This window comes from Gossypium hirsutum, chromosome D12 (genome assembly GCF_007990345.1).
Source record: "Gossypium hirsutum isolate 1008001.06 chromosome D12, Gossypium_hirsutum_v2.1, whole genome shotgun sequence".
NCBI classification, from domain to species: Eukaryota; Viridiplantae; Streptophyta; class Magnoliopsida; order Malvales; family Malvaceae; genus Gossypium; species Gossypium hirsutum.
The window spans coordinates 56,620,882-56,643,875 of record NC_053448.1 but is presented as its reverse complement, the minus strand read 5'-3'; the positions used below and the strand labels follow the sequence as shown (position 1 = coordinate 56,643,875).

General features: G+C 35.7%; 2 protein-coding genes across 3 annotated transcripts; one reads left to right on the top strand and one right to left on the bottom strand.

The window, feature by feature from the left end:
* The first annotated feature begins 7,552 nt into the window (after positions 1–7,552).
* Positions 7,553–10,118, top strand: LOC107952037 (protein RGF1 INDUCIBLE TRANSCRIPTION FACTOR 1). The gene is made up of 4 exons (XM_016887281.2): positions 7,553–7,900; positions 8,074–8,271; positions 8,971–9,186; positions 9,437–10,118. The coding sequence occupies exons 1-4, from the start codon at positions 7,898–7,900 to the stop codon at positions 9,662–9,664; spliced, it is 645 nt and encodes a 214-aa protein (XP_016742770.1). The 5' UTR covers positions 7,553–7,897; the 3' UTR covers positions 9,665–10,118.
* A 9,075-nt stretch (positions 10,119–19,193) lies between these two features.
* LOC107946835 (inositol oxygenase 4) lies at positions 19,194–21,109 on the bottom strand. 2 transcript variants are annotated; one of them, XM_016881301.2, is made up of 8 exons: positions 20,951–21,109; positions 20,776–20,881; positions 20,622–20,700; positions 20,340–20,544; positions 20,200–20,259; positions 20,069–20,121; positions 19,853–19,975; positions 19,194–19,766 (listed from the first exon to the last, which is right to left on the bottom strand). In XM_016881301.2, the coding sequence occupies exons 1-8, from the start codon at positions 20,976–20,978 to the stop codon at positions 19,509–19,511; spliced, it is 912 nt and encodes a 303-aa protein (XP_016736790.2). In that variant the 5' UTR covers positions 20,979–21,109; the 3' UTR covers positions 19,194–19,508. The 2 variants fall into 2 exon arrangements, with proteins under 2 accessions (XP_016736790.2, XP_016736791.2); XM_016881302.2 differs by lacking the exon at positions 20,200–20,259 and having other exon boundaries at positions 20,951–21,108.
* Positions 21,110–22,994: the final 1,885 nt, after the last annotated feature.

Genomic DNA, 22,994 nt, shown 5'->3' with positions numbered 1-22,994 from the left:
TCCGAGTAGTCCAAACCAATGCGCAACAATAATTTTTCAATTGGCGAATATCTCGTTTCGCATTCAGTGAACTTCTTACTGAGATAATAGATCGCTCTTTCCTTTCGTCCTGACTCATCATGTTGGCCGAGCACGCACCCCATAGAATTCTCAAATACTGCCAAGTATAGTATCAGTGGCTTGTCAGGGCAAGGTGGCATCAGTACTGGGGCGTTGGACAAGTAATGTTTAACTCTTTCGAAAGTTTTCTGGCACTCTTTATCCCATACACCTGGATTGTGTTTCCTAAGAAGACGGAATATGGGGTCACATTTCTTAGTTAATTGTGAAATGAATCGAGCGATGTAATTTAGTCTTCCTAGGAAACCCCGAACTTCTTTTTGAGTACTTGGCGGAGGTAATTCTTGTATGGCCTTAACTTTGTTTGGGTCAATTTCAATTCCCTTTTCGCTGACTAAGAATCCTAGCAATTTTCCTGATCTCGCCCCGAAAGTACACTTGGCTGGGTTAAGTTTTAGCTGGAACTTCCTTAACCTTAGAAACAGTTTTCTCAGAACTTGCACGTGTTCCCTTTCTATTCTGGATTTTGCGATCATGTCATCAACATAAACTTCTATCTCTTTATGCATCATATCATGGAATAATGCTACCATGACTCTTTGATATGTTGCTCCCGCATTTTTCAACCCAAAAGGTATTACTTTATAACAAAACGTCCCTCACATCGTTATGAATGTGGTCTTCTCCCTGTCTTCAGAAAGCATCTTAATTTGGTTGTACCCGGAGAAACCATCCATGAAAGAGAACAGTGAGTATCCGGCCGTGTTGTCTACCAAGGTATCGATATGAGGCAGTGGGAAATTATCTTTTGGGCTGGCTTTGTTCAAGTCTCTGTAGTCCACACACATTCGCACCTTCCCATCTTTCTTAAGAAAAGGGATTATATTGGCTACCCATTCTGAGTACTTGACCACCTGTAAGAAACCAGCATCAAATTGCTTCTTAACTTCTTCCTTTATTTTTAGCAAGACATCAGGCCTCATCCTTCGAAGCTTTTGTTGGACTGGTTTGCATTCTTCCTTTATAGGCAATCGGTGTACCACGATATCAGTACTTAACCCTGGCATATCTCGGTAGGACCATGCGAAGACATCTTTAAACTCTTGAAGCAACTCAACAAGGTCTTGCCTTGTTTCCTTGGCAATGCAAGCGCCAACTTTTACCTCTCTGCCCTCTTCTAAGATCACAACTTCTACTGATTCCTTATAGGGTAGGATTTGTTTTTCTTCTTCTTCTTCCATCATTCTTAACAAATCCGGAGATAAAACGCTGTCTTGGTCACCTTCAAAATCTTGAGGATCATCTATACTCATGTCTTGTTCAAATAGAGACTCTGAATTCGTAACAGCGTCGCTCATCTCGTTGATATCTGAAGACCTGTTATTGGAACAAATGGAGGCCCAAATAAAAGAATCTAAGAATACTTGTATGCATAGTATGATTATAAAGGGAATGAAAAGAATGAAAGAATATTTGCTCAAGATGAAACTGAATGATAAGTTTTCACTAAAATTAGATTTTGGACATGTGCCTTTTACAAAAGATTCTTATCACCCCCAGGCTTAGGGCAACAAGTGTTCTGAATATTACTCTAGATTAGCTCTAAAAATACAGGGATCTCTTCCACAGTCCCATTGTTCAAAACACTCCCAAATATGCAAAAGTTTGGAGACTTTTATTCCTCAGTTCCCTTTTCGGATATATCATTGAAATTCCTCGATATTCCTTTTAGGCTTTTGACTTGTTCAAGGTATTACAACTCTTTGCTCATTATCGTGTAACGTAAAGATGCCTAGTCATTTGACTTTTGTCGGTTTCCAAGTTAACTGGGATAATTTTACCTAATTAGGGTCCTTTTAGGGAAAGTCTAATGCAAAATAAAGCAATGCAATGCAAATGCATGAAATGAATGCAAAAAAAAAGGAAGGCGTTGATTCTAAATTTAATTCTATTAGAATAATTTTTCTAAAAGACAGATTTTTTTTACATGAAAATAGTTTACATATGTGGTATTGCCCTTCATAGTCCAAGTAAACGCTGATATTTTCTTCATGGTTAAACCCTGTAAATTCTCCAAAAGATGCATTTGCTAGCTCCTTACTGCTTAATCTGAGCCTCGATCTCTTGCTCGCTTATCTCCATGATACTCATCAAAAAGTGCCAGCTCTTGGATAATCTTCGTTGGCAATTAAATCAAGTCATGTATTCCTTCGTGGACTTCCGGCTTTCTCTCGTCATGCCTTCGTTGGCTTGAATCTCTAGAAATTACATTATGTATTCCTCCGTGAACTACCAGCTTTCTCTCATCGTGTTTACTCAGACTATATTCAGGCGACCGCACTATAATCCACTTTATCAAGAAATTCGCTTCCTTATTACAAACTATTCTATTTAGGAATTGAATTTCGAATCAACACATTCTTTTCTTTGATGTAATGTAATGCAAATGCATGAATGCAAAAAGAAAGGAAGACATTGATTCTGAATTTAATTTCATTGGAACAACTTTTCTAGAAAACAAATTCCTTTACATAAAACGGACTACATACACGGTCTTTCTCTCATATTCCAAGTGAAGACACCTTTCTTTCTCTTCATATCTGGATCTTATGGTCGAGTCTGACGAATTCTCCAAGAGATGTCTATATTAACTCCTTTTTTTTGCTTGATCCAGGCTGCGACTCGTTGCTCACTTATTTCTATGATACTTTTCAGCTCTTTTAAGAAAGTCAAGACATGACAGCTCTCGAATAATCTTTGTTAGTTTCTGTCTTTAGGCAATGAAGCAAAGTCTTGTATTTCTTCATGGACTATCAGCCTTCTTTCATGTATTCACTTGGACCATATTTAGACAACCGTGTTATAATCCACTTTATCAAAAAAATTTGTTTTCTTATGACAAACTGTTCTATTTAGCAATCAAATATGAATCAACACCTCCTTCCTAGGATGATGTAATACAATGCAATTATAAACAAAAAAACAAAACACGTTAGTGCAGAATAAATAACAAATAAAGCAATTCGGGTGACCACTAGGGGTTTGGAGTGGCTCTACGTAGGGTAGGCTCCTAGGTCTCTCTATATGTGGTTTGGTTCTAGAGTAAGGGTACCTGAACCAGCAGATTCCTCGATCCTCACCCATTATAGGCTCATATGGATCGAGTTCAGTTCAGGGGAATACATTTCCCTATGGCCATGCGGAGATGAAAATCTCACGAAGACATAGGTACGGATGTATCCCGGAAGCGATTCACTATCCCATGCGGAGGTGAAAACCTCACGAAGGCGTAGTTTCTCACTCCCACTTAAAAGGGTATGACCAGCGGTCATGCAATGCAATGTGCAGAGGTATAAAATAAAATACAGAACACGATAAAAAATATAACTCAAAACAAAAGAGATGCAATGAGAGGATCGTAAATTTAAATCGAATTTTCAACTTTCGACAAAAAGACAAGAAATAATCAATACGTGGCTTGACTCTCTTATTGTCCCCAGTGGAGTCGCCAAGCTGTTGACACCATTTTTTTTGATGTAAACGGGGTCAACTTGGATTTTTAAAATAAAACGAAAAATGAGAGTCGCCACCAATCTTTTTTGATGAGGTGTGATCGGGTCACCTCGTAAAACGGTTGTTTTTAATAAACGATTTAGATTTTATTAAAACAACGATTTTTTTTGTCTACGAAATTCAGAAAAATGGGTTCGGGAGTCGGTTACGCACGAGGAAGGATTAGCACCCTCGATACGCCCAAAATTGGTACCTAGTTGATTAATCAGTGTCTTAGTGTCGAAAATTGAAAAGCTTTAAAATAAATTTTGAAATATGATCCCTTTTTATGAATGTTTAGCTAACTTGAAGTGGATATTAAGATTCTCTCATTTCGAAGGAGTAAAATATCACATCCAACACGTAGGACACGACATTTCTAACCTTCGATACCCAAAATCATCTCATGATTTCCAAATCTTATGCATTGAAATTTTAAAAAGGATATCCGTTTATTCGGTCAAGTGATAAATCGAAACCCAACACGTAGGGCATGATTTCTCGAAATTTCCAAACACGAAATATTGCCTTACTTGCAAAGAATCTTATCTCGAGGTAATAAGATGTCACATCCAGTGAGTTAGGACACAACACCTCAAATCTCAGAGAGTAAGCATTTTATTTAAAACTCGTATTATGATTTAAAAGAATATGCCGTTATTTAGGTTAAATGAGAAAAATCGAAACCCAGTAAATTAGGACACGATTTTCTCGAATTTCCAAGAACAGAATATTGCCTTATTTTATTTTTGTATATTCAAATAAATATGTATGCAATGTTTAAAACCATGCATATCATTTGAGTTTCAGTGTAAAGAATGAACCTTTAACATGGCTCATGATGTGATTGGAATAATAATAGAATGATAACACGAATAAACAACATAACGACTTATCTATAATAATAAAACAACGAGTATGCCGGGGCAATTAGCAACTAAATCTAATATTAATTAAACCATGATATACATAAGAATAATAATGAAAGAAAGTGGAATATGTATAAAAAATGAATATGCAAACATCAAAAAGAAATAAATAAATAACAAAGAAGGGTTAAAATAATATAACAATGACGATAGTAAGATTTGGTGAAAACATGAGATTATAGACAATCATATTTAAGAAATATATGTAATAATGAACAAAAAAAATTGAAATTATATAAATAAATAAATCAAACAACTTGAAGTAATACAAAATTTAAGGATAAATAGGTGTACGTGTAATATTACATTTAGAAATAAAAATAGCAAACAAATAGTTAAAAGTAATGTTGGATAATAATCTAGGTAGAGTATTAAAAAGGAATAATAATAAAAATACTATGATAGTAATGATGACAATATTAATAATCAAATTGCAACAACAAAACGAACAAAGTGGCTCAAAATAAAATCAAAATCAAAATAGGAGGTGCATAATAATAAAAGGTAAAATATAAGAAATACATAATAATAATAATAATAATAATAATAATACGCGTAGTAGAAAACACAAATAATCTAGATTTTAAAATATACGTGTATATATATAGATATATATAAAAGTACTTAAATGGAATATTATACAAAATGTTAGGATAATATAACATGAAAATTCCAAAATAATGATTTTTCAACAAGGCAAAACCAATAAAGCAATCTCGGCAAAAAGAGAAGAAAAAAAATAATAAATAAATAAAAATAATAATAAAAAATAAAAAAATTGAATGAATCCTTTTGGAAATAAGTATTGAATAGATAATAAGCCTAATTAAAATAAATTTAAAATAAAAGGGGTAATCTGAAAATAAAGAAACCAACATGGGGGATCACTGTGTAATGTGCGCAAATGCACAAGGACTAAAACTGGAAATAATCCAGGTCCCATAATGTAGTGCTTAGACGCGGACCGAATTGCCAACATGCGTAAATTTTGAAGCCAAATTAAAAAAGGAAGTGAAATAAATAAGGCATGGTTGAGTGCTTGCACAAAGGGGGAGGACTCAATGTGAAATTCCCCTACTTTCAACTTAAAAGGCGCAGATTAGGCCTGTTAAACAAGTTGAAATGCGGGCCTTCCTTTTTACAAATAATTTAAAACCCCTCTTTCAAATGCAGCCACCTTTTAACTAAAAAAATCTATAATCCTAAAATCAATTAAACATTGCAGCAAAAAAACAAAAAAAGGAAAGAAAAAGGGGAAACCCAAAATGTTTGCCCCCGTTTGGTCTGCCGTTCAACCACCATCAGTCCACCATGAACGATGGATGGTGGTCTACCAAAGCGTTCCCCTTATGCCTTCATTTAAAGCCCAGCCTCAAGGCTCATCAATTTCGGCCTCAAAACCCCTCTCAACCTTCGACGCCGGCGAAGAAGACGAGGATTTGGTGGCTCGTTCGCAAAGTAAGTCTTCTATCTTCTCTTTATTATACTAAAACGCATGCAGAGCAAAAAAGAAAACAAAATAGACCTGAGAAAAATAATGTACAAGACTTTTGAAATCTTTTTTTCTTTTTGATTGCTCTTTTTTTTATGTTTCAATCTATGTGTGTATAAAAATACAATGTTTTTTTTTATTCCCGAAATTCCCCTATTTTCAATCAGTTTCCTCTCCCCAAAATACCATCGATCCCCCCTTTTATTCGTTTTTCATGCGATAGATAAATCAAAGAAAACAGAAACGAAATCGAAAGAAAAATGAGAATCAAATCACCTTGTGGAGACTTTTTGTTCAAGCTTTTCTGTATTGATTTGTTTTTTTTTGTGTCTGTATTCGTAAAAAGAAAGAAACCCCCCCGAGTTCGATTTTGCTTGTGGCTTTTATAGCCAAAAATACAATATTCTGTTACTGTTTATTGCTCCATTTTTTTTTGTCCTTTTCCTTTGCTTGTTTGCAGGTGCGGCAAAGGCATGGTGGTGGTAGACGGTATGGGGGTGTGTGATGGTGCTGGTGGCAGACAGCATGGGAGAGTGGGAGTGGTGTTGGTGGCAGACAGCATGAGAGAGTGGGAAGAGGCAAGTGGGAGTTTAGGGTTTTGGGATTTTATTTTGGATTTTATTATTTGGGTTATTTGTTGGTATGGGCCCGGGCAAAAATGGGCTTTTACACAAATGTTGATCAAACATGGGAAGTTACGTTCTCTTCGAGATGCAGTTAAAAGTCATTCCTTGTGTGATGCCAAATGAGAGAGTTGACTTATTTTTTGAGTTTAATATTTTTACCTAAATCCTTTCAAATTTCGGACGAACTTTTAGAGCTTTAAACATGTCTAATATAACCCACCAAAACATGAGTTGAACCATCAATTCATTTATAAAATGAAATTAGATTTTGTTCCCCAGCACAACATGAGTGAAGTGTAACTTTTGGTGATAATATTATGCAATAATAATTCTCAAGTTCTAGAAAATGTATATACGTTTTGTAACCAAGGGTTTGGCCGACCAAAACCAAACAACATGATATTATTAGGGCCAACTTTGGTATAAACCTGTTTCATCCCTATTCTATATTACCTAAACTTCATGTATTAGGCTTTCCCCCTAATTAATTTGTCTTCATTTTGCTATTTATTTTAAAAAAAATGGCCCTAACATAATCAATAAAAGAAAATTAGACAAACCCAACGTCACAAATAATTAATTTAAAATAAAAAAGTTAGAATTAAGAGTTTAATATTCTATTAATTTATATAAATATATTAAAGACCCGAATCCAACTTTGAAAATCCTATGCAACTTTCTAACACCGAAAATAAAAATAAGCAAAATTCAACGTATTACATATTAAATTACTATCAAAAGATTATACCAAATATGTTCATCACTGCATTATTCAAATTAATTACCTCACAATAAAAATGACACATTAAAATAATCACATACTTTAAAGAAATAAAAAGAAAGAATAAATTTATGAAAAATAAATAAATAACGATAAGACCAAAGAGAGAGAGAGAGAAATGTGAAAGTGAAAATGAAAGGGAAATAAAAAGGAAAGAAGGGTTCCTTGCACCCAACGCATCTCCCATCGACCTTCCAGAGCTTAGCTTCGGCTCTGTCTATAATACATAATAAGAACCGTCTCTTCTTTTCTTTATTATCATTTTTTTTTCATCTCTCTCTCTCCCCCGCTTCTGTCTCTGCTCGCCGCCTTCACTTCTCTCTCTCTCCCTCTCTCTCTCTAATCTCACTCAGCCTCCTAAAACAGAGCATTACCCTTTCGAGTTCAAGACTTCAAGCTGGCGATCGAAAATCAAGAATCCACTGTCCGTGAAATTAAGCCTAAGAACAGAAGAATCATGGTATCTTCTTTCCTCCAAAAAAACTACTTTTTTTTGCTTCTCATTCTTCTGTTTCTTTCACTTTTGGACTTTTTTAATTCAGCCTTTTTTTTCTTGGTTTCTTTACTTTGGGTATTGATTAGAAATGTGTTTTAATGAAATGGGTTTTAATGTTATTTTTGGTGTTTTGATAGGGTGCTGGTGGACCTGATGAAGAAGACAATAGGTGGCCGCCATGGTTGAAACCTTTATTAGGAGAACATTTCTTCGTTCAATGCAAGCTTCATGCTGATTCTCACAAGAGTGAATGCAATATGTACTGCTTAGATTGTATGAATGGCGCTCTCTGCTCTCTCTGCCTTGCTCATCACAAGGATCATCGTTATATTCAGGTTCAATATTGTTTCCCTTTAAAATCGCATTTCCTCTTCTTCTTCTTAAAAAAAAAATCTATTTTTATCGGTTTTTTCTTTGGAAATTTGTCTCATTTCCTCTTATGGGGATATGAGGAATCCCGTTATTCAATCCCCTTTTCGGCATTCATGTTTCCAATTCTGGGATTCTGTTCCCTGTCCTTTCTTAATTGAGTTTGTTTCCGATTTTGACTTAAGCACATTTCTTTGAATTTCTACTCCAGGTTTCACTTGTTCTTGCTCTGTTTTTCGTGATCTACTAAAAAAGATTTGAACTTTCATCCCAGTCCAGTCCAGGTGTTCGTACTTTTCTTTCTCTAGTTAGCCACCTCACATTTTCTCACCATCCAAGCAGGCAATGATTCAATTTTCAAGGTCTCCTATCTGTTTTTCAAAAGCCCTTTTTCTGCATAATAAAAAAACCACTACTACTTGTCCTTCAAAACAATGGTGGTTTTCCGATCCTCAGTTTCTAACAAGAAAGCCAAACGCTTTTCTCGTGAAAATGGGTGTAATCTGATCTTATTTTGCAGTATCTGGCTGATAGGACTTAAAGTCTTAAACTCACAAAATTCTCATTGGATTTGACTGTTACTTGTAATTCGCCACAAAAGTTGTACAGTTATTTCGATTTGCTAATCTAATTTGCTCTGCTTTCTGTTTTTGGTTATATGACAGATTAGGAGGTCCTCATACCATGATGTGACAAGGGTATCTGAGATACAGAAATACCTGGATATTTCTGGTGTTCAAACCTATGTTATTAACAGCGCTAAGGTTGTGTTCATCAATGAGAGGCCTCAGCCAAGGCCTGGAAAAGGTGTCACCAACACCTGTGAGGTCTGTGACCGTAGCCTGGTCGACTCCTTCCGCTTCTGCTCTCTTGGTTGCAAGGTAAATCCGCTGTTTCCTTTTTAATTAAAATTTCCTCTTTTGGTCAACGGTATTGTTTGGTTGCTGGGAAACTGTATGATAAAGTAAAGGTTGTAGTTTTCCAAGCAAAACCATAATGGTCAATATCTGTTTTAATTTTGTTTGGTGAAACTATGTTGACTTTTCTAAAGGACATTGTAATCTCAAACTCCATTCCCATTGAGCTATGTGAAATGGTAATTCTAATTTGTTCTACTTTTTAAACATTCAGATTGTGGGTACATCAAAGGATTTCCAGAAGAAGAAGAGACATATGGCCGCCATGGCATCAGACTCTGAAGATTCATACAGCAGCAGTGGCCATGGAAAGCTCAACAACAAAGTGCAGAGCTTTCGTCCTTCAACGCCCCCTCCAACTTCGGTTAATTACCGAACTGCCAAACGAAGAAAGGGGATTCCCCATAGAGCCCCAATGGGAGGACTAATCATACAATATTAAGCCATAACCATACCCATAGAGCTCATCCTTTTTGTCCTCGAGTTGAAGTATAATTATCCTAATAGTATTTGCCCCACAGATGCACAAAATCATGGTGCCACAATGCCCCCTAATGTTTAGGGCCGCCACCTCTCTCTAGTGTCGTGTATATAAACATCAGCAGCAGCAGCAGAGAAGGATGGCAAAAATAAGGGCCCCAAATGAGCTTTGCTTTTAGTGTTTTACAAGTTGAGAATTAGGTTGAGAGCATTAATTTTCATGTTTAGAGTTTTGGGATCTTATACAATAGGTTGGTTGGTTTAGCAAATAATGATGGGGAAATCAGATGTGTAAATAGGGGGAAAGGGTAGTGCAAAAAGAAAGGCACTTACTGTGGTGCTGAGGTATGTTTATGTTACATATATTAATATTCGGGGTGTTGTTATGGAATTGAAATCATAGTAAGATTTTAGTTGCTCTGTTGTATATGATTTGATCGATTGCTTTCCGTTTTTAGAAGGTTGTTCGATTTTGGTTGGTTGGGTAATCAACGGCGCTGATCAACTTCCAAGCTTGAAGGGCCCTCCAATTCTATGGTGTGCGTGTGGCTTTGGGGTATGATTGAGATTTTGTGTTTCGCACGCGTCAAATGTTCAACGGTTTAGGTCAGCCGCCCCTTTTGCCGCAACACAGCTTTTTCACTCATGGGACCCTTAAAACTGTGATTACATTTTGGCCCTTGGATCTTGCAATTGCCTAAGTACGACTAGTTTTCATAATGGCCTCTGGACGAGATATGTTTTTTTAGTCTATTTTAAATGTGTTTTTAATTTTAAAATGTACTAACTATATTTTTAAATTATTTTTATTATAGGAATTAGATTTTTTATTATTAAATTTATTAATTTAATCATTAAATAACACTTAATGAAATTTAAAATAAATAACCTTTTAAAAGTATAAAATAAAAATAAGAGTGGTAAATAAAACTTTCCTACAAACTTTGAAATACCAAAACTAAGAGATTTAAAATATTCATTTTATAATATTTATTTTTTAAAATTATTTAAATAAATTTTGACGTATTATTTAAACAGTTAAATTTAAAATGAGATATATAGTTTAGAAATGTTTTATACGATTAACTTTTTGTTTTTTCGCACTATTTACGTTTTCATTTGATTCAAATTTATTTCTTTTTTTAATAAAGGGTTTAAATGCGTCATAAAATTTGCGTGGTTAAAACATCAAAACTAAAAACCCCGTTAAAACGTGACGCACCTCCACTGATTTTTCACTTCCCAGGATGTTGTTGTTGATGTACTTTTAAGAGGTATTTTTAGCAAGTAAACTATTTTTTAAGAAAAACATTTATTCTAAATTAAAAATTAATTTAAAAACACTTTTTAAAAAACTGAAAATTTTAATTTTTCTCCAAAAAAAAAAAAAAAACGTTGCTAAATATTGCGACGGGTTAACTAAAACCCCCAACATTTCCTTACACATACTTTTTTCTGTTCTTTTTAGGAATTGTTGCGAAGGAACCAAAAGTTTCTGAATTACATTTTCTTTTTGGGCGCAAAAGTATCGTAATTAAATAAGAGAAATGACTGTAAAAAAGAACGCCCTTTGTTTTGGATCTTTTTGAAAGAAAAAAAAGTAAACGAGAATTTTATAGATTTAACAATCAAAGTTAAATTAAAAGTTACTTAGCATTGGCCTTTGTTTTACTTGGGTTAAGGATAAATAATAAGAGTCAAACAAAAGAAGCTTGACATTTGGGTTAAACTAGAATACAACAAAATCAACATAGCCGTTCTTTCAACGTGCTTACGTTGGAAGATTAAAGAATATATTTGCGGCCACGTTGGGGGTAGAAGCGCTAAGCAAGTGTTGGTGAACCGTCCACGTATCAAAACATCATGTTCCACGTGTGAATTCACTACTTGCCAGCCTAGCAACACCCTTCTTTTATAAACATAAAGCATCATCCACGTGGAATATTCAAGAAATGTAAACTAAAAAAAGGCATTTGATTTGGTAAACTCTTTGCTTCCAAAGTTTTGCAACGGTGCAGCACCGGCAAGATAATAACGGAAAGAGGATGCAATGTGCAATTTAGAGGGGCAATTGGGCATAGTGAGCAGTTGAATGGCTGCTTCGTTTGCGGTTTGCTCCACCTCAATGAGGAATTCTGTAGGTTGAGAGCATGCCACTGTTAACATTAATGGGAGACAACATTAATAGCAAACAATACAAAGTGGTGCAAGTTTAGCACCCTAAAGTTGACTTTGAAAAAGTGGCATGAGATAATTTTTTTTTGGTCCTTGAGATAATGGGCTATTTATTGTTTGGTCCTTAAACCTCAACTATAAATAGGCCTTCTCATTTCTCATTTCAATTCATCCCAACCAATCTTTCTCTCTTAGTTTTCTCTCTTCTCCCATTTGAGAATTCTTAAGGAATTCTATTTGTTTGTAATACTTTGGAGATAGTAAAGTTATCATCTGGTGTTAGTGCCCGAGGACGTAGGTATAATTTACCGAACCTCGTTAAAACTCTTGTGTTCTTTCTTGTCCTATTTTTCTTTCAATATTTGAGGGTATAATAGTAGTATTTAATTGTGCTATTAAATTACTATAGAAGGGATATTCTGTCTAAGGAAAGACTTGGTATTTAAGAGATCCATGTGATCCACCTCTCTTCCCTGGGAATTAAACTTTGTGTGATTTTTTAGTACAATAATTTACACGCTTCCGACCCTATTGGAACAACAAGTGGTATCAGAGCCGAAGGTTAATCGTAGTATGCTCTGTGGTTGCAGTTTGAACTGATCTTCCACATCAGAAAAGATTTCCTTAGGTATATTGAAAGATTATGGAGAAAACGGTCGGTGTAGGAGCTTCAACATCGTCCATGTGGACAAGACCGACAATTGCAAATGCAAGATTGGCCGTGGAGATCTTTGATGGCACGGGCCATTTTGGTATGTGGCAAAGTGAGGTTCTAGATGCCCTTTTTCAGCAGGGTCTAGACATTGCCATTGATGAAGAGAAACCAGATGATGTACAGGAGAAAGATTGGAAGGCGATCAATCGGTTGGCATGTGGCACAATTCGATCATGCCTTTCTCGAGAGCAGAGGTATGCTTTTTCAAATGAGACTTCTGCAAATAAGTTGTGGGTGGCACTTGAAGAAAAATTTTTGAAGAAAAATTTTTGAAGAAAAACAGTCAAAATAAGCTCCACTTGAAGAAATGACTGTTTCGCTTTACATACGTCCCAAGTACCACAATGAATAATCACATCACCAAATTTAATCAGTTAGTCATTGATTTGTTGAATATGGATGAGACATTCAAAGATGAAGATTTGGCTTTGATGCTGTTAGGGTCACTTCCTGAGGAGTTTGAGTTCCTAGAAACTACTCTACTTCATGGCAGGAGTGATATATCTCTGAGCGAAGTCTGTGCGGCCTTATACAGTTATGAACAGAGAAAGAAGGACAAACAGAAAAACTCAATCAGAGATACAGAAGCTTTAGTAGTCCGAGGTCGTTCATACACTCGGAAGAAAACTCAAAAGGGGAGATCAAAGTCAAAGTCCAGACTCGGGAAAGATGAATGTGCTTTTTGTCATGAGAAAGGCCACTGGAAGAAAAATTGTCCAAAGCTGAAGAATAAGGGAAAAGCTGCTGTAGATGCTTGTGTTGCAAAGCATGATACCAGTGACTCTGAACTATCACTGGTTGCATCATCATCGTCGTTCCATTCAGATGAGTGGATATTGGATTCGGGTTGTACCTATCATATGTCCCCTAACCGGGAGTGGTTCTCTGATTTAGTAGAACTAAATGGAGGAGTTGTTTATATGGGCAATGACAATGCCTGTAAAACTGTTGGGATAGGTTCAATCCAATTAAAGAATAAAGATGGATCAACCAGAGTTCTGACTGATGTTCGATACGTGCCCAGTTTGAAGAAAAATCTCATCTCATTGGGAGCCCTAGAATCCAATGGTTCAGTTGTTACTATGAGAGATGGGGTTTTGAAAGTGACATCTGGCGCACTTGTGATATTGAAGGGCATCAGGAAAAATAACTTGTATTACTACCAAGGTAGTACAGTTATTGGAGCAGTCGCTGCAGCTTCCGGCAACAAAGAATTGGACTCAATACAGTTGTGGCATATGAAGTTGGGACATGCCAGCGAAAAATCCTTGCAAATTCCGGCAAAGCAAGGATTGTTGAAAGGTGCAAAGGCTTGCAAATTAAAATTTTGCGAGCATTGTGTTCTGGGAAAGCAAAAGAGAGTGAAATTCAGTACTGCTATCCATAATACAAAAGGTATTTTGGAATATGTTCACTCAGATGTGTGGGGGCCTTCCAAGACACCTTCATTGGGAGGAAAACACTACTTTGTTACTTTTGTTGATGACTTTTCCAGAAGAGTTTGGGTGTATACCATGAGAACTAAGGATGAAGTGCTTAGAGTTTTTCTTAAATGGAAAACTATGATCGAAAACCAGACTGGCAAGAAAATCAAGCGGCTTAGGACGGACAATGGAGGGGAATATAAAAGTGATCCGTTCTTCGATGTGTGCCAAGAGTATGGTATTGTTCGACACTTCACAGTTAGGGATACACCACAGCAGAATGGATTGGCAGAGCGTATGAATCGAACATTGCTGGAGAAAGTTCGATGTATGTTGTCCAATGCTGGGTTGGGCAAGCAATTTTGGGCTGAGGCTGTGACATACGCTGGCCATCTTGTTAATCGTTTGCCATCATCTGCATTAGAAAGAAAAACTCCTATGGAGGTATGGTCTGGAAAACCGGCTACAGATTATGATTCCTTACATGTGTTTGGAACCACTGCATATTACCATGTGAAGGAGTCAAAGTTAGATCCGAGGGCAAAAAAAGCTCTCTTTATGGGAATCACTTCTGGAGTGAAGGATTTCGTCTTTGGTGCTTAAGCACAAAGAAAATGATCTGTAGCAGAGATGTTACCTTTGATGAATCTGCCACATTGAAAAAGGTAGCAGATAAAGATATTCAGACGAGCAATACTCCACAGCAGGTGGAGTGTACTCCAAAACAGGTGGAGTTTGAGCAGATGGGGATTTGCCCAGTTAATAAGTCTAATTCTCCAGCCACAATGGAGGAATTAGAGGTTGAAGAGGTTCTTACCCAAGAACCACTAAGTACACCAGAACCAGTTGCAGTTGCAAGGCCACGGAGAGAAATTCGTAAACCTGCTCGATTTACTGATATGGTGGCCTACGCCCTTCCCGTTGTTGATGATATTCCTATCACTCATCAAGAAGTAATGCAAAGCTTAGAAAGTGATAAATGGAAAAGCGCCATGGATGAAGAAATGCAGTCTCTCCGGAAGAACAATACTTGGGAGTTGGCGCAATTACCGAAAGGTAAAAGGGCAATCGGATGCAAGTGGGTATTCGCAAAGAAAGATGAATCTCCTAGTAAGAAGGATATTCGCTACAAGGCAAGATTGGTAGCTAAAGGCTACGCTCAGAAGGAGGGAATTGACTACAATGATGTATTTTCCCCTGTTGTGAAGCATTCCTCCATTAGAATTTTGTTGGCCTTGGTAGCACAGTTGAATTTGGAGCTAGCTCAACTTGATGTTAAGACGGCTTTCTTGCATGGTGAGTTAGAAGAGGAGATCTATATGACTCAGCCCGAAGGATACACAGATGCTGGTGGTAGAAATTGGGTTTGTAAGCTGAACAAATCGCTATATGGATTGAAGCAATCCCCGAGGCAGTGGTACAAGCGATTTGATAGCTTTATGAGAAGGCAGAAGTACACAAGAAGCAAATATGACAATTGTGTATATTTGCAGAAGCTGCATGACGGATCTTTCATTTATCTACTCTTGTATGTTGATGATATGTTAATTGCTTCGAAGAGCCAAAATGAGATAGATAAGCTGAAGGCTCAGTTGAATCAAGAGTTCGAGATGAAAGATCTAGGTGAGGCCAAGAAGATTTTCGGCATGGAGATAAGTAGAGATAGACCGAGAGGCAAGCTCTGTTTAAATCAGAAGCAATATCTGAAAAAGGTATTACAATGTTTTGGTGTAAATGAAAACACAAAACATGTAAGTACCCCACTTGCTTCTCATTTGAAACTTAATGCTCAATTATCTCCGAAAATTGAAGAAGAAAGAGAATATATGGCGAAAGTCCCATATGCTAATGCAGTTGGGAGTTTGATGTATGCGATGGTGTGTACGAGGCCTGACATTTCACAAGCTGTTGGAGTTGTGAGCAGGTATATGCATGATCCTGGAAAAGGACATTGGCAAGCTGTGAAATGGATTCTACGGTATCTTCGAAAAACCGTAGATGTTGGTTTAATTTTGAACAGGATGAAGCACTTGGTCAGTTTGTAGTTGGATATGTTGATTCCGACTTTGCTGGTGATTTAGATAAACGTCGTTCAACTACGGGGTATCTGTTTACTCTTGCGAAAGCCCCAGTGAGTTGGAAGTCTACCTTACAGTCTACAGTAGCTGTGTCTACTACAGAGGCAGAATATATGGCAGTTACAGAAGCTGTTAAGGAGGCTATTTGGCTTAATGGATTGTTGAAAGACTTAGGAGTTGTTCAAAGTCACATAATTTTATATTGTGACAGTCAGAGCGCTATTCATTTAGCGAAAAATCAAGTCTATCATTCAAGAACCAAGCATATCGACGTAAGATATCACTTTGTGCGGGAAGTCTTTGAAAAAGGAAAAATTCTACTTCAGAAGATTCCGACAGCAGATAATCCCGCAGATATGATGACCAAGGTGGTAACAACAATCAAGTTTAATCATTATTTGAACTTGATTAACATCCTGAGAACTTGAGCACCTTCAAGTGTATGGCGCTCGAGAGTGCATTTGTAGGCACTACAAAAGATAACTTTATCGAATTTGGGGAGTTGAAGGAAGTGTGTGAAGATGTGATTATCCTAATCAAATCTTCAAGGTGGAGATTGTTAACATTAATGGGAGACAACATTAATGGCAAACAATACAAAGTGGTGCAAGTTTAGCACCCTAAAGTTGACTTTGAAAAAGTGGCATGGGATAATTTTTTTTGGTCCTTGAGATAATGGGCTATTTATTGTTTGGTCCTTAAACCTCAACTATAAATAGGCCTTCTCATTTCTCATTTCAATTCATCCCAACCAATCTTTCTCTCTTAGTTTTCTCTCTTCTCCCATTTGAGAATTCTTAAGGAATTCTATTTGTTTGTAATACTTTGGAGATAGTAAAGTTATCATCTGGTGTTAGTGCCCGAGGACGTAGGTATAATTTACCGAACCTCGTTAAAACTCTTGTGTTCTTTCTTGTCCTATTTTTCTTTCAATATTTGAGGGTATAATAGTAGTATTTAATTGTGCTATTAAATTACTATAGAAGGGATATTCTGTCTAAGGAAAGACTTGGTATTTAAGAGATCCATGTGATCCACCTCTCTTCCCTAGGAATTGAACTTTGTGTGATTTTTTAGTACAATAATTTACACGCTTCCGACCCTATTGGAACAACATGCCACACAATAAACCCATGATTAAAAGCACATGCATTGCAAAACATGTGTTCTGTTTCTAGTGGGAATGGGACTTCTCTACATAGAATCCAACCTCATAATTCATGTCTTAATAACACTGTGATTCCTTGAAACAAATCAGATCTTCAATAATTCTGCCCTTGCCTCTTTAAACAGTTCAAATGGCTAGTAGGAATCTGTTGTTAAGTTTTTGGCTGAATTAAAATTTTTAAAAATTTTAGAGACTTATGAGGCTATTAAAAAAAAGATATAGGGATTTAATTTAAAATTTTAAAATTTTAAAACTTTTTAAAGAAAATTGCAATTAAGGATGGTTAAGGTCAGGGTTTCAACCTTTAAATTTTAATTTTAAAATTATAGTAAATAATATTTATATATGGTCTGTCTGTATTTTAGTAAAAAAGTAATTATATGTTATGTGTGCATTTGAGTGGCTGTGTGTGGTGAACTTGTAGGATATCACATTAAGGAAAAAGAGAAAAAAAGATCATAACAAAGTGGGCAACGGGGATGTCAGTCCACCTTCTTTTTTGAGTTGCTTCATTTGCTGCTTTTGATATGAAATCAAATGCCCATCTCCATCCCTCAAAAATAATAAACTGATAAGTTGCCAAACTTTTTTATTGGAAAAAGAAAATCAGCGACAAAAAGGTGGATCCAACCCCCCACACACAAGTCGGGGCAATATTGCACTTCAGAAAGCTTCGGTTACTATTAGCTCTCCTCTTGTCCTCAATGGTTAGGTGCTTGTCACTCAAAACTTTCCATTTACGTCCGAAATATATATGATGCCAAGTGAAAATGTTTCATTTAATTTTAATCGAGATTTTATATTACTCGAATTCGATCAAAGTCAAATGCACATTAAAAAAACAATGATGGATGGAAGATATTTGTGAATGAGATTCTGGGTGTCCATCAATGTAAAAGATGGACCAAGCATAGTTTTATTTTTCTTTTTATATAGTGTTTTGGAGGAAAGTGGATAAGAACGGCTGCTAGCTAGACAATCCTGGTGTTAGATCCCTTCACGTAATGCCAAACAAGTTAAAGAAATTTGTGATGCAACCCCACGGTGCCTGGCATTGGGCTCACATTTTTATTCAATCATCAGTAATGGAACCCAACTTGGAGGGACCTCACCTGTAAATGCAAAAACTCCTTTGGATTGTCATTTGTGGTTGATTCTTTGGATTTGGATGGCTTTTGCCTTCCAGGCAGTTGGGGTTTTATTTTTGATAGGGTTTAGGTTACTGCCAATATCTGACCAAAAGGAGGTCGCAAGAGCCATCCCCATGCCATAAAGCAGTGTCCCACTTGAAGTAAATGAAGTGGGGTCAATCTCAGGGATTATGCCTGGATTATTTTATGCTTTAACATTCTTTTCTAAACATAATCTGTTGTTGACATGTGTGGCTAGGAATGATTTGAAATCAATTCACTGTGACATCATTCTGCATGGGCAACCCAAATGAAGTTAATCTCAATTCTGACTTTAAAAAAAAATTTATAGTTTTTATCTAAAGTCAAAAGCTGGTATTCAAGAAAGTTCCACAAACTCACTCTTAAATAGTGTAATGAAGCACCAGACAACAAGTTGTTGACAATGCCTTTCATTTTTATTTTTTAGGTTGAGGCATGGAAACTTCGTATCCTCTCACTGGTGTTCAACTTTTTACAGCCACATTTATAGTGGAACTGAAATTTGTACGTAACGAAGTGGGGCAATAATTAAAAAAAAAAGAAGTCAACTAGCTTGTTCATTTCATTGATGAAACTCATGATTCTCCTTCACCCATCGTTTTTGACTTTCTAACTTAAAGGAAGCCTTAAATTTTCGAGTCTATTTTACTGACCAGTTTAAAACAGTCCAGTCCCTTAGAAACCCCAATAAAAACTGAGGGTGTGAAGTGCAAGTTGTGGCGAGGGAATTTCCCTTTTGCTTGTGTTGTGCGCTCTGACTAGAACCGTACAAACCGAGTCAAGTCCATTAAATTCCTTAATAGAAAAGGTTCCCAAGATTCAGCTTATATTGGGCTGGAGTTAGATCCAGTTAAATATACAGCTTTGGGTCATCTCAGAGGTGAGGTTTGTGCTGGCAAATGGATTGCATTTCGGGTTTGAATCAAAAGAATATAGAGTGTTGTGGTGTTGTTTTAATTGCTTCATATAATTACACATTATAGTCGACTTCTCTCTATTTCTACAAAGAATCAGGACTATTACTCTATTAGCATTGCAGCCGCAGCACGCCATTGTTCATGCATTTGGGAACTTTCACCATTTCAGCTTTGCTGGGAAATACTTGGCAATGAGGGATTCATAATATGGCTTGACCTTTTCAACATCAACGTGAGCTTTGCTCTTGCTGTACAAGTCATATTTGTTGAAAACATGAAGCCATTTCATGTTCTTCTTATCCTCCTCATTCATGAACTGGGCATAAGCTCCATGCTTGTGCAATGGGTAGAAGGAATGGTATCTGATGATGAACAATCCTGCCTGTGGCAATGTGGTCCCATTTTCTTTGGCCACCTAATCAAAGTTATGACAGACATTACAATATTATGGTATTAGCCTAATTACATCAAAGGATCCACTGAAGGAGTCAAATTGTATACCATGTACATGTAATCATCATGTCCCCATGACATAAGCAGATTGTCCAGTCCACATCCTTCAGAGTAAACCCCATTATTGGTGTTGTATTTGGGGTTTTTGAAATCAGGGTTCTCCCTAAAATACTGCACCACAGAGTTTGTGAGAACTACAAATTAATCTTAGGTTCCATCATAATAACACCATAAAAAGATACATCAAAGCAAAGATTCAGAAACCTTGTAATGGACATTGAACTCATCAAAAGCACATCCAACCGGGAAAGTGTCACCTGTTATATTGAAATTAAATTTGTCAATTAAAAGTATAAAAAGAACTTAAGTAAACTCAGAACAAATACTACACTTACCAACAACAGCCCATTGAGGTAGCTCACCAAATTTTGGAAGAACAAGGATCTTTCCTAGATCTAAAATGCATTGGAACATTATAAGCTAATTACTCCAAAAAAGAAAACTGTCAAGGGTTGTTCTTTTTTTTGGTTTTTACCATGAATGAGTGCTGTCAAATGCAACCAGTCTTCATTAGGATAGTCTTTTCTGATTGCTTCAGCACTCTGCAACAAATGCTGAATTTGTGGTTCATCCAAGTCGGGATCACTGTCATCAACAACCTCATTGAGGAGCTCACAGCATTCCCAAATTCCCATTTCTGCCTTACTAAGCTTCTTGTATTCTTCCCTGATTTTCTTCACCTACATTATTCGCATGACCATGTATTAAACATCAATCCAATCGTAAAAGTAATAAACTACCACAATGATTTCCTTACGAAATCATATGTTTGGTTAATATGGCTAGCTTTGTAGTGTTGCTCTACTTTGTCAGTCCTTGCACCTACTTCATAATCCCTGCCATAAAATTCACCGAACTTTCAGTATCATATGAAGGCAACATTCGAAAATGTGTTTTGAGAAATAATTTACCTAAATGTGTTTCCAAAAGCATTGTTTTGAGGCACTGTAAATTGGTCATTCGATACCAATTTATTTGCGTCAGGCTGCGCCTGCTCCGCACTCTTGGCTTGAGTGGCTGAAAACCAGATTAAAGCATTAGAACAATTAATCATCATTGAATGAAAATCAAAATCAGATGAAATACCATTGGGTTTCTCAACTGAAACTATCATTTTCACTGCATTAACCAAGGTAATAATTCATAGTCGATGAGATTATTGAGATAAAATAAAGAGAAGCCAACGGATGTTGGTACGAATTGAGGTGGGAATTAATAGCAACTATAAGAGGGACCTTGAACAGATATTTTACAATATGAAAATATCTCTTTCTATTTACTACCAAATTTAACTAAAATCGTCAAAAATTAGAAGAATTTTGCACAAGTTTCGGATAATCATTGTCTCTATTTACTAATTTGGGTGTTAAAATTAGAGGTAAATTAAAGAAGGGAATGTTTGTTTTTTAGGAACATCTATATTTATTTTATTTGATAAAAGTAAATATTAATTTTTAAAATTATATTTTATATTAATTTGGATAGTTTTGGATGAAAGATAAACATGATAATTTGTATATCTCATTTTTCTAAAAAAATTTTTGTTTTAATTTTTTAATTAAAAAATTAACTTAATATTTTTTACATTAAGTCATAAGTAGCTACCTACCTTTTTATTTTATTCAACACTTTTTTGTATTGAAAATTTTATATTAAATAAAATATTAAAATGATTATCAAACACATTTAATTAAAATATTAAATATTGATGAATACAATATTATGGTATTATATATTAAATATTAATTAAAAATTTTATAAAATTTTTCAATGGTTTATCAAATACACTCTAAATTAAAAATCTCTAACTATTTGTTTAATATAAAAAAATTAAACCATTAATGAATACAATATTATGGTATTATATATATGTATATATATTTAGGGCAAATTATAAATTTAGTCACTTATGTATGATTTAAATTACTTTTCCATCATCAAACTTTAAAAAGTTACGATATGATCACTAGTGTTATCAATTTGTTACTTTTTTTTATCACCGAACCATTAATTATCCTAAACAAGATAATGTGTCATGTTATATCATCGTTTTAGACAAAAAAAAGGTAAAATTCCAGAGCTAGTCATTATATTTTTTGGGGTAATTCAATTCTTTTTATTTTCTTTAATTTTCCTTTAATTTCTCTATTTTTTTGTTCTCTCTTCTTCGTTTTATAACATTAGCCATTATTACAAGAGGAACTTAAGCAGGTGAAAGCTAAGATGGGAAACATCAAACAAAAGGAGATTGCTTGAGAGATGAGCAAACAAAAATATTAATTAAGACCAAAGTTTGGAGACTTTCAAAGACCATGTCATCGATTGAAACAAGAAAGCAAGATGATGATTAAGTGTAATGGGTTAGATCTGAAAGAGAAACAAGAAACAAGAAACAGAGAGAAGAAGAAGATATCAAGAAACAGAGAGAGAGAGAGAGAGATTTGCTGAAAAATATTATTTTCAATTCAAAACCTCCATTTGAAACTGTTTTAGTATATAAGGGAACCCACTAACAGTAACCCAATAATAAGGACTAAACGCATCGTTTAACCATCATGAAACGCACCGTATAACTAAACTAAACAATTATAAAACGCAACGTTTAAGAACGGCTATAACGAAAATATAAAAATAAAATGACCGTTGATTGCTGTCATAACAATTGCCCCTCTTGAAAAAGGATCCTTGTCCTCAAGGATCAAACGTAGGAAAGCGTCGTTGAAGCTCATGGAGCTTTTCCCATGAAGTATCCTCAGGAAAGGTGTCCGCCCACTCAACAAGAACCTCCACAGCAACATGATTTCCCTGTTTAACTAAACGCCTATCCAGAACTCGAACAGGTGTCTTAAGAAGAGTGTCATTAGAACCAATTGGTGGAAAATTGGGTGCACTTACCGCCGAGCTTATATGCTTATTCAATTGGGAAACATGAAAAATATGATGAATAAAAGCAGAAGGTGGTAGCGAGAGTTTGTAAGCAACCTGACCAACTCGAGCCTCTATCGAAAAAGGTCTAAAATATCGAGGTGATAACTTCTGATTTTTGAACTTACGCAAAGAATGTAGTCAATATGGTTGCAGCTTCAAGTAGACTAAATCGCCAACCTAGAATTCACGTTCCGACCTCCAT

Coding starts and splice junctions, on each gene's coding strand:
- LOC107952037 (XM_016887281.2), top strand. Junction 8,272..8,970: donor AGGATCATCGTTATATTCAG/GTTCAATATTGT, acceptor GTTATATGACAG/ATTAGGAGGTCCTCATACCA. Junction 9,187..9,436: donor TCTGCTCTCTTGGTTGCAAG/GTAAATCCGCTG, acceptor TTAAACATTCAG/ATTGTGGGTACATCAAAGGA.
- LOC107946835 (XM_016881301.2), bottom strand. CDS start 20,978: ATGATAGTTTCAGTTGAGAAACCCAATG. Junction 20,882..20,950: donor TTCAGTTGAGAAACCCAATG/GTATTTCATCTG, acceptor TCTGGTTTTCAG/CCACTCAAGCCAAGAGTGCG. Junction 19,976..20,068: donor AGTTCAATGTCCATTACAAG/GTTTCTGAATCT, acceptor TCTGTGGTGCAG/TATTTTAGGGAGAACCCTGA.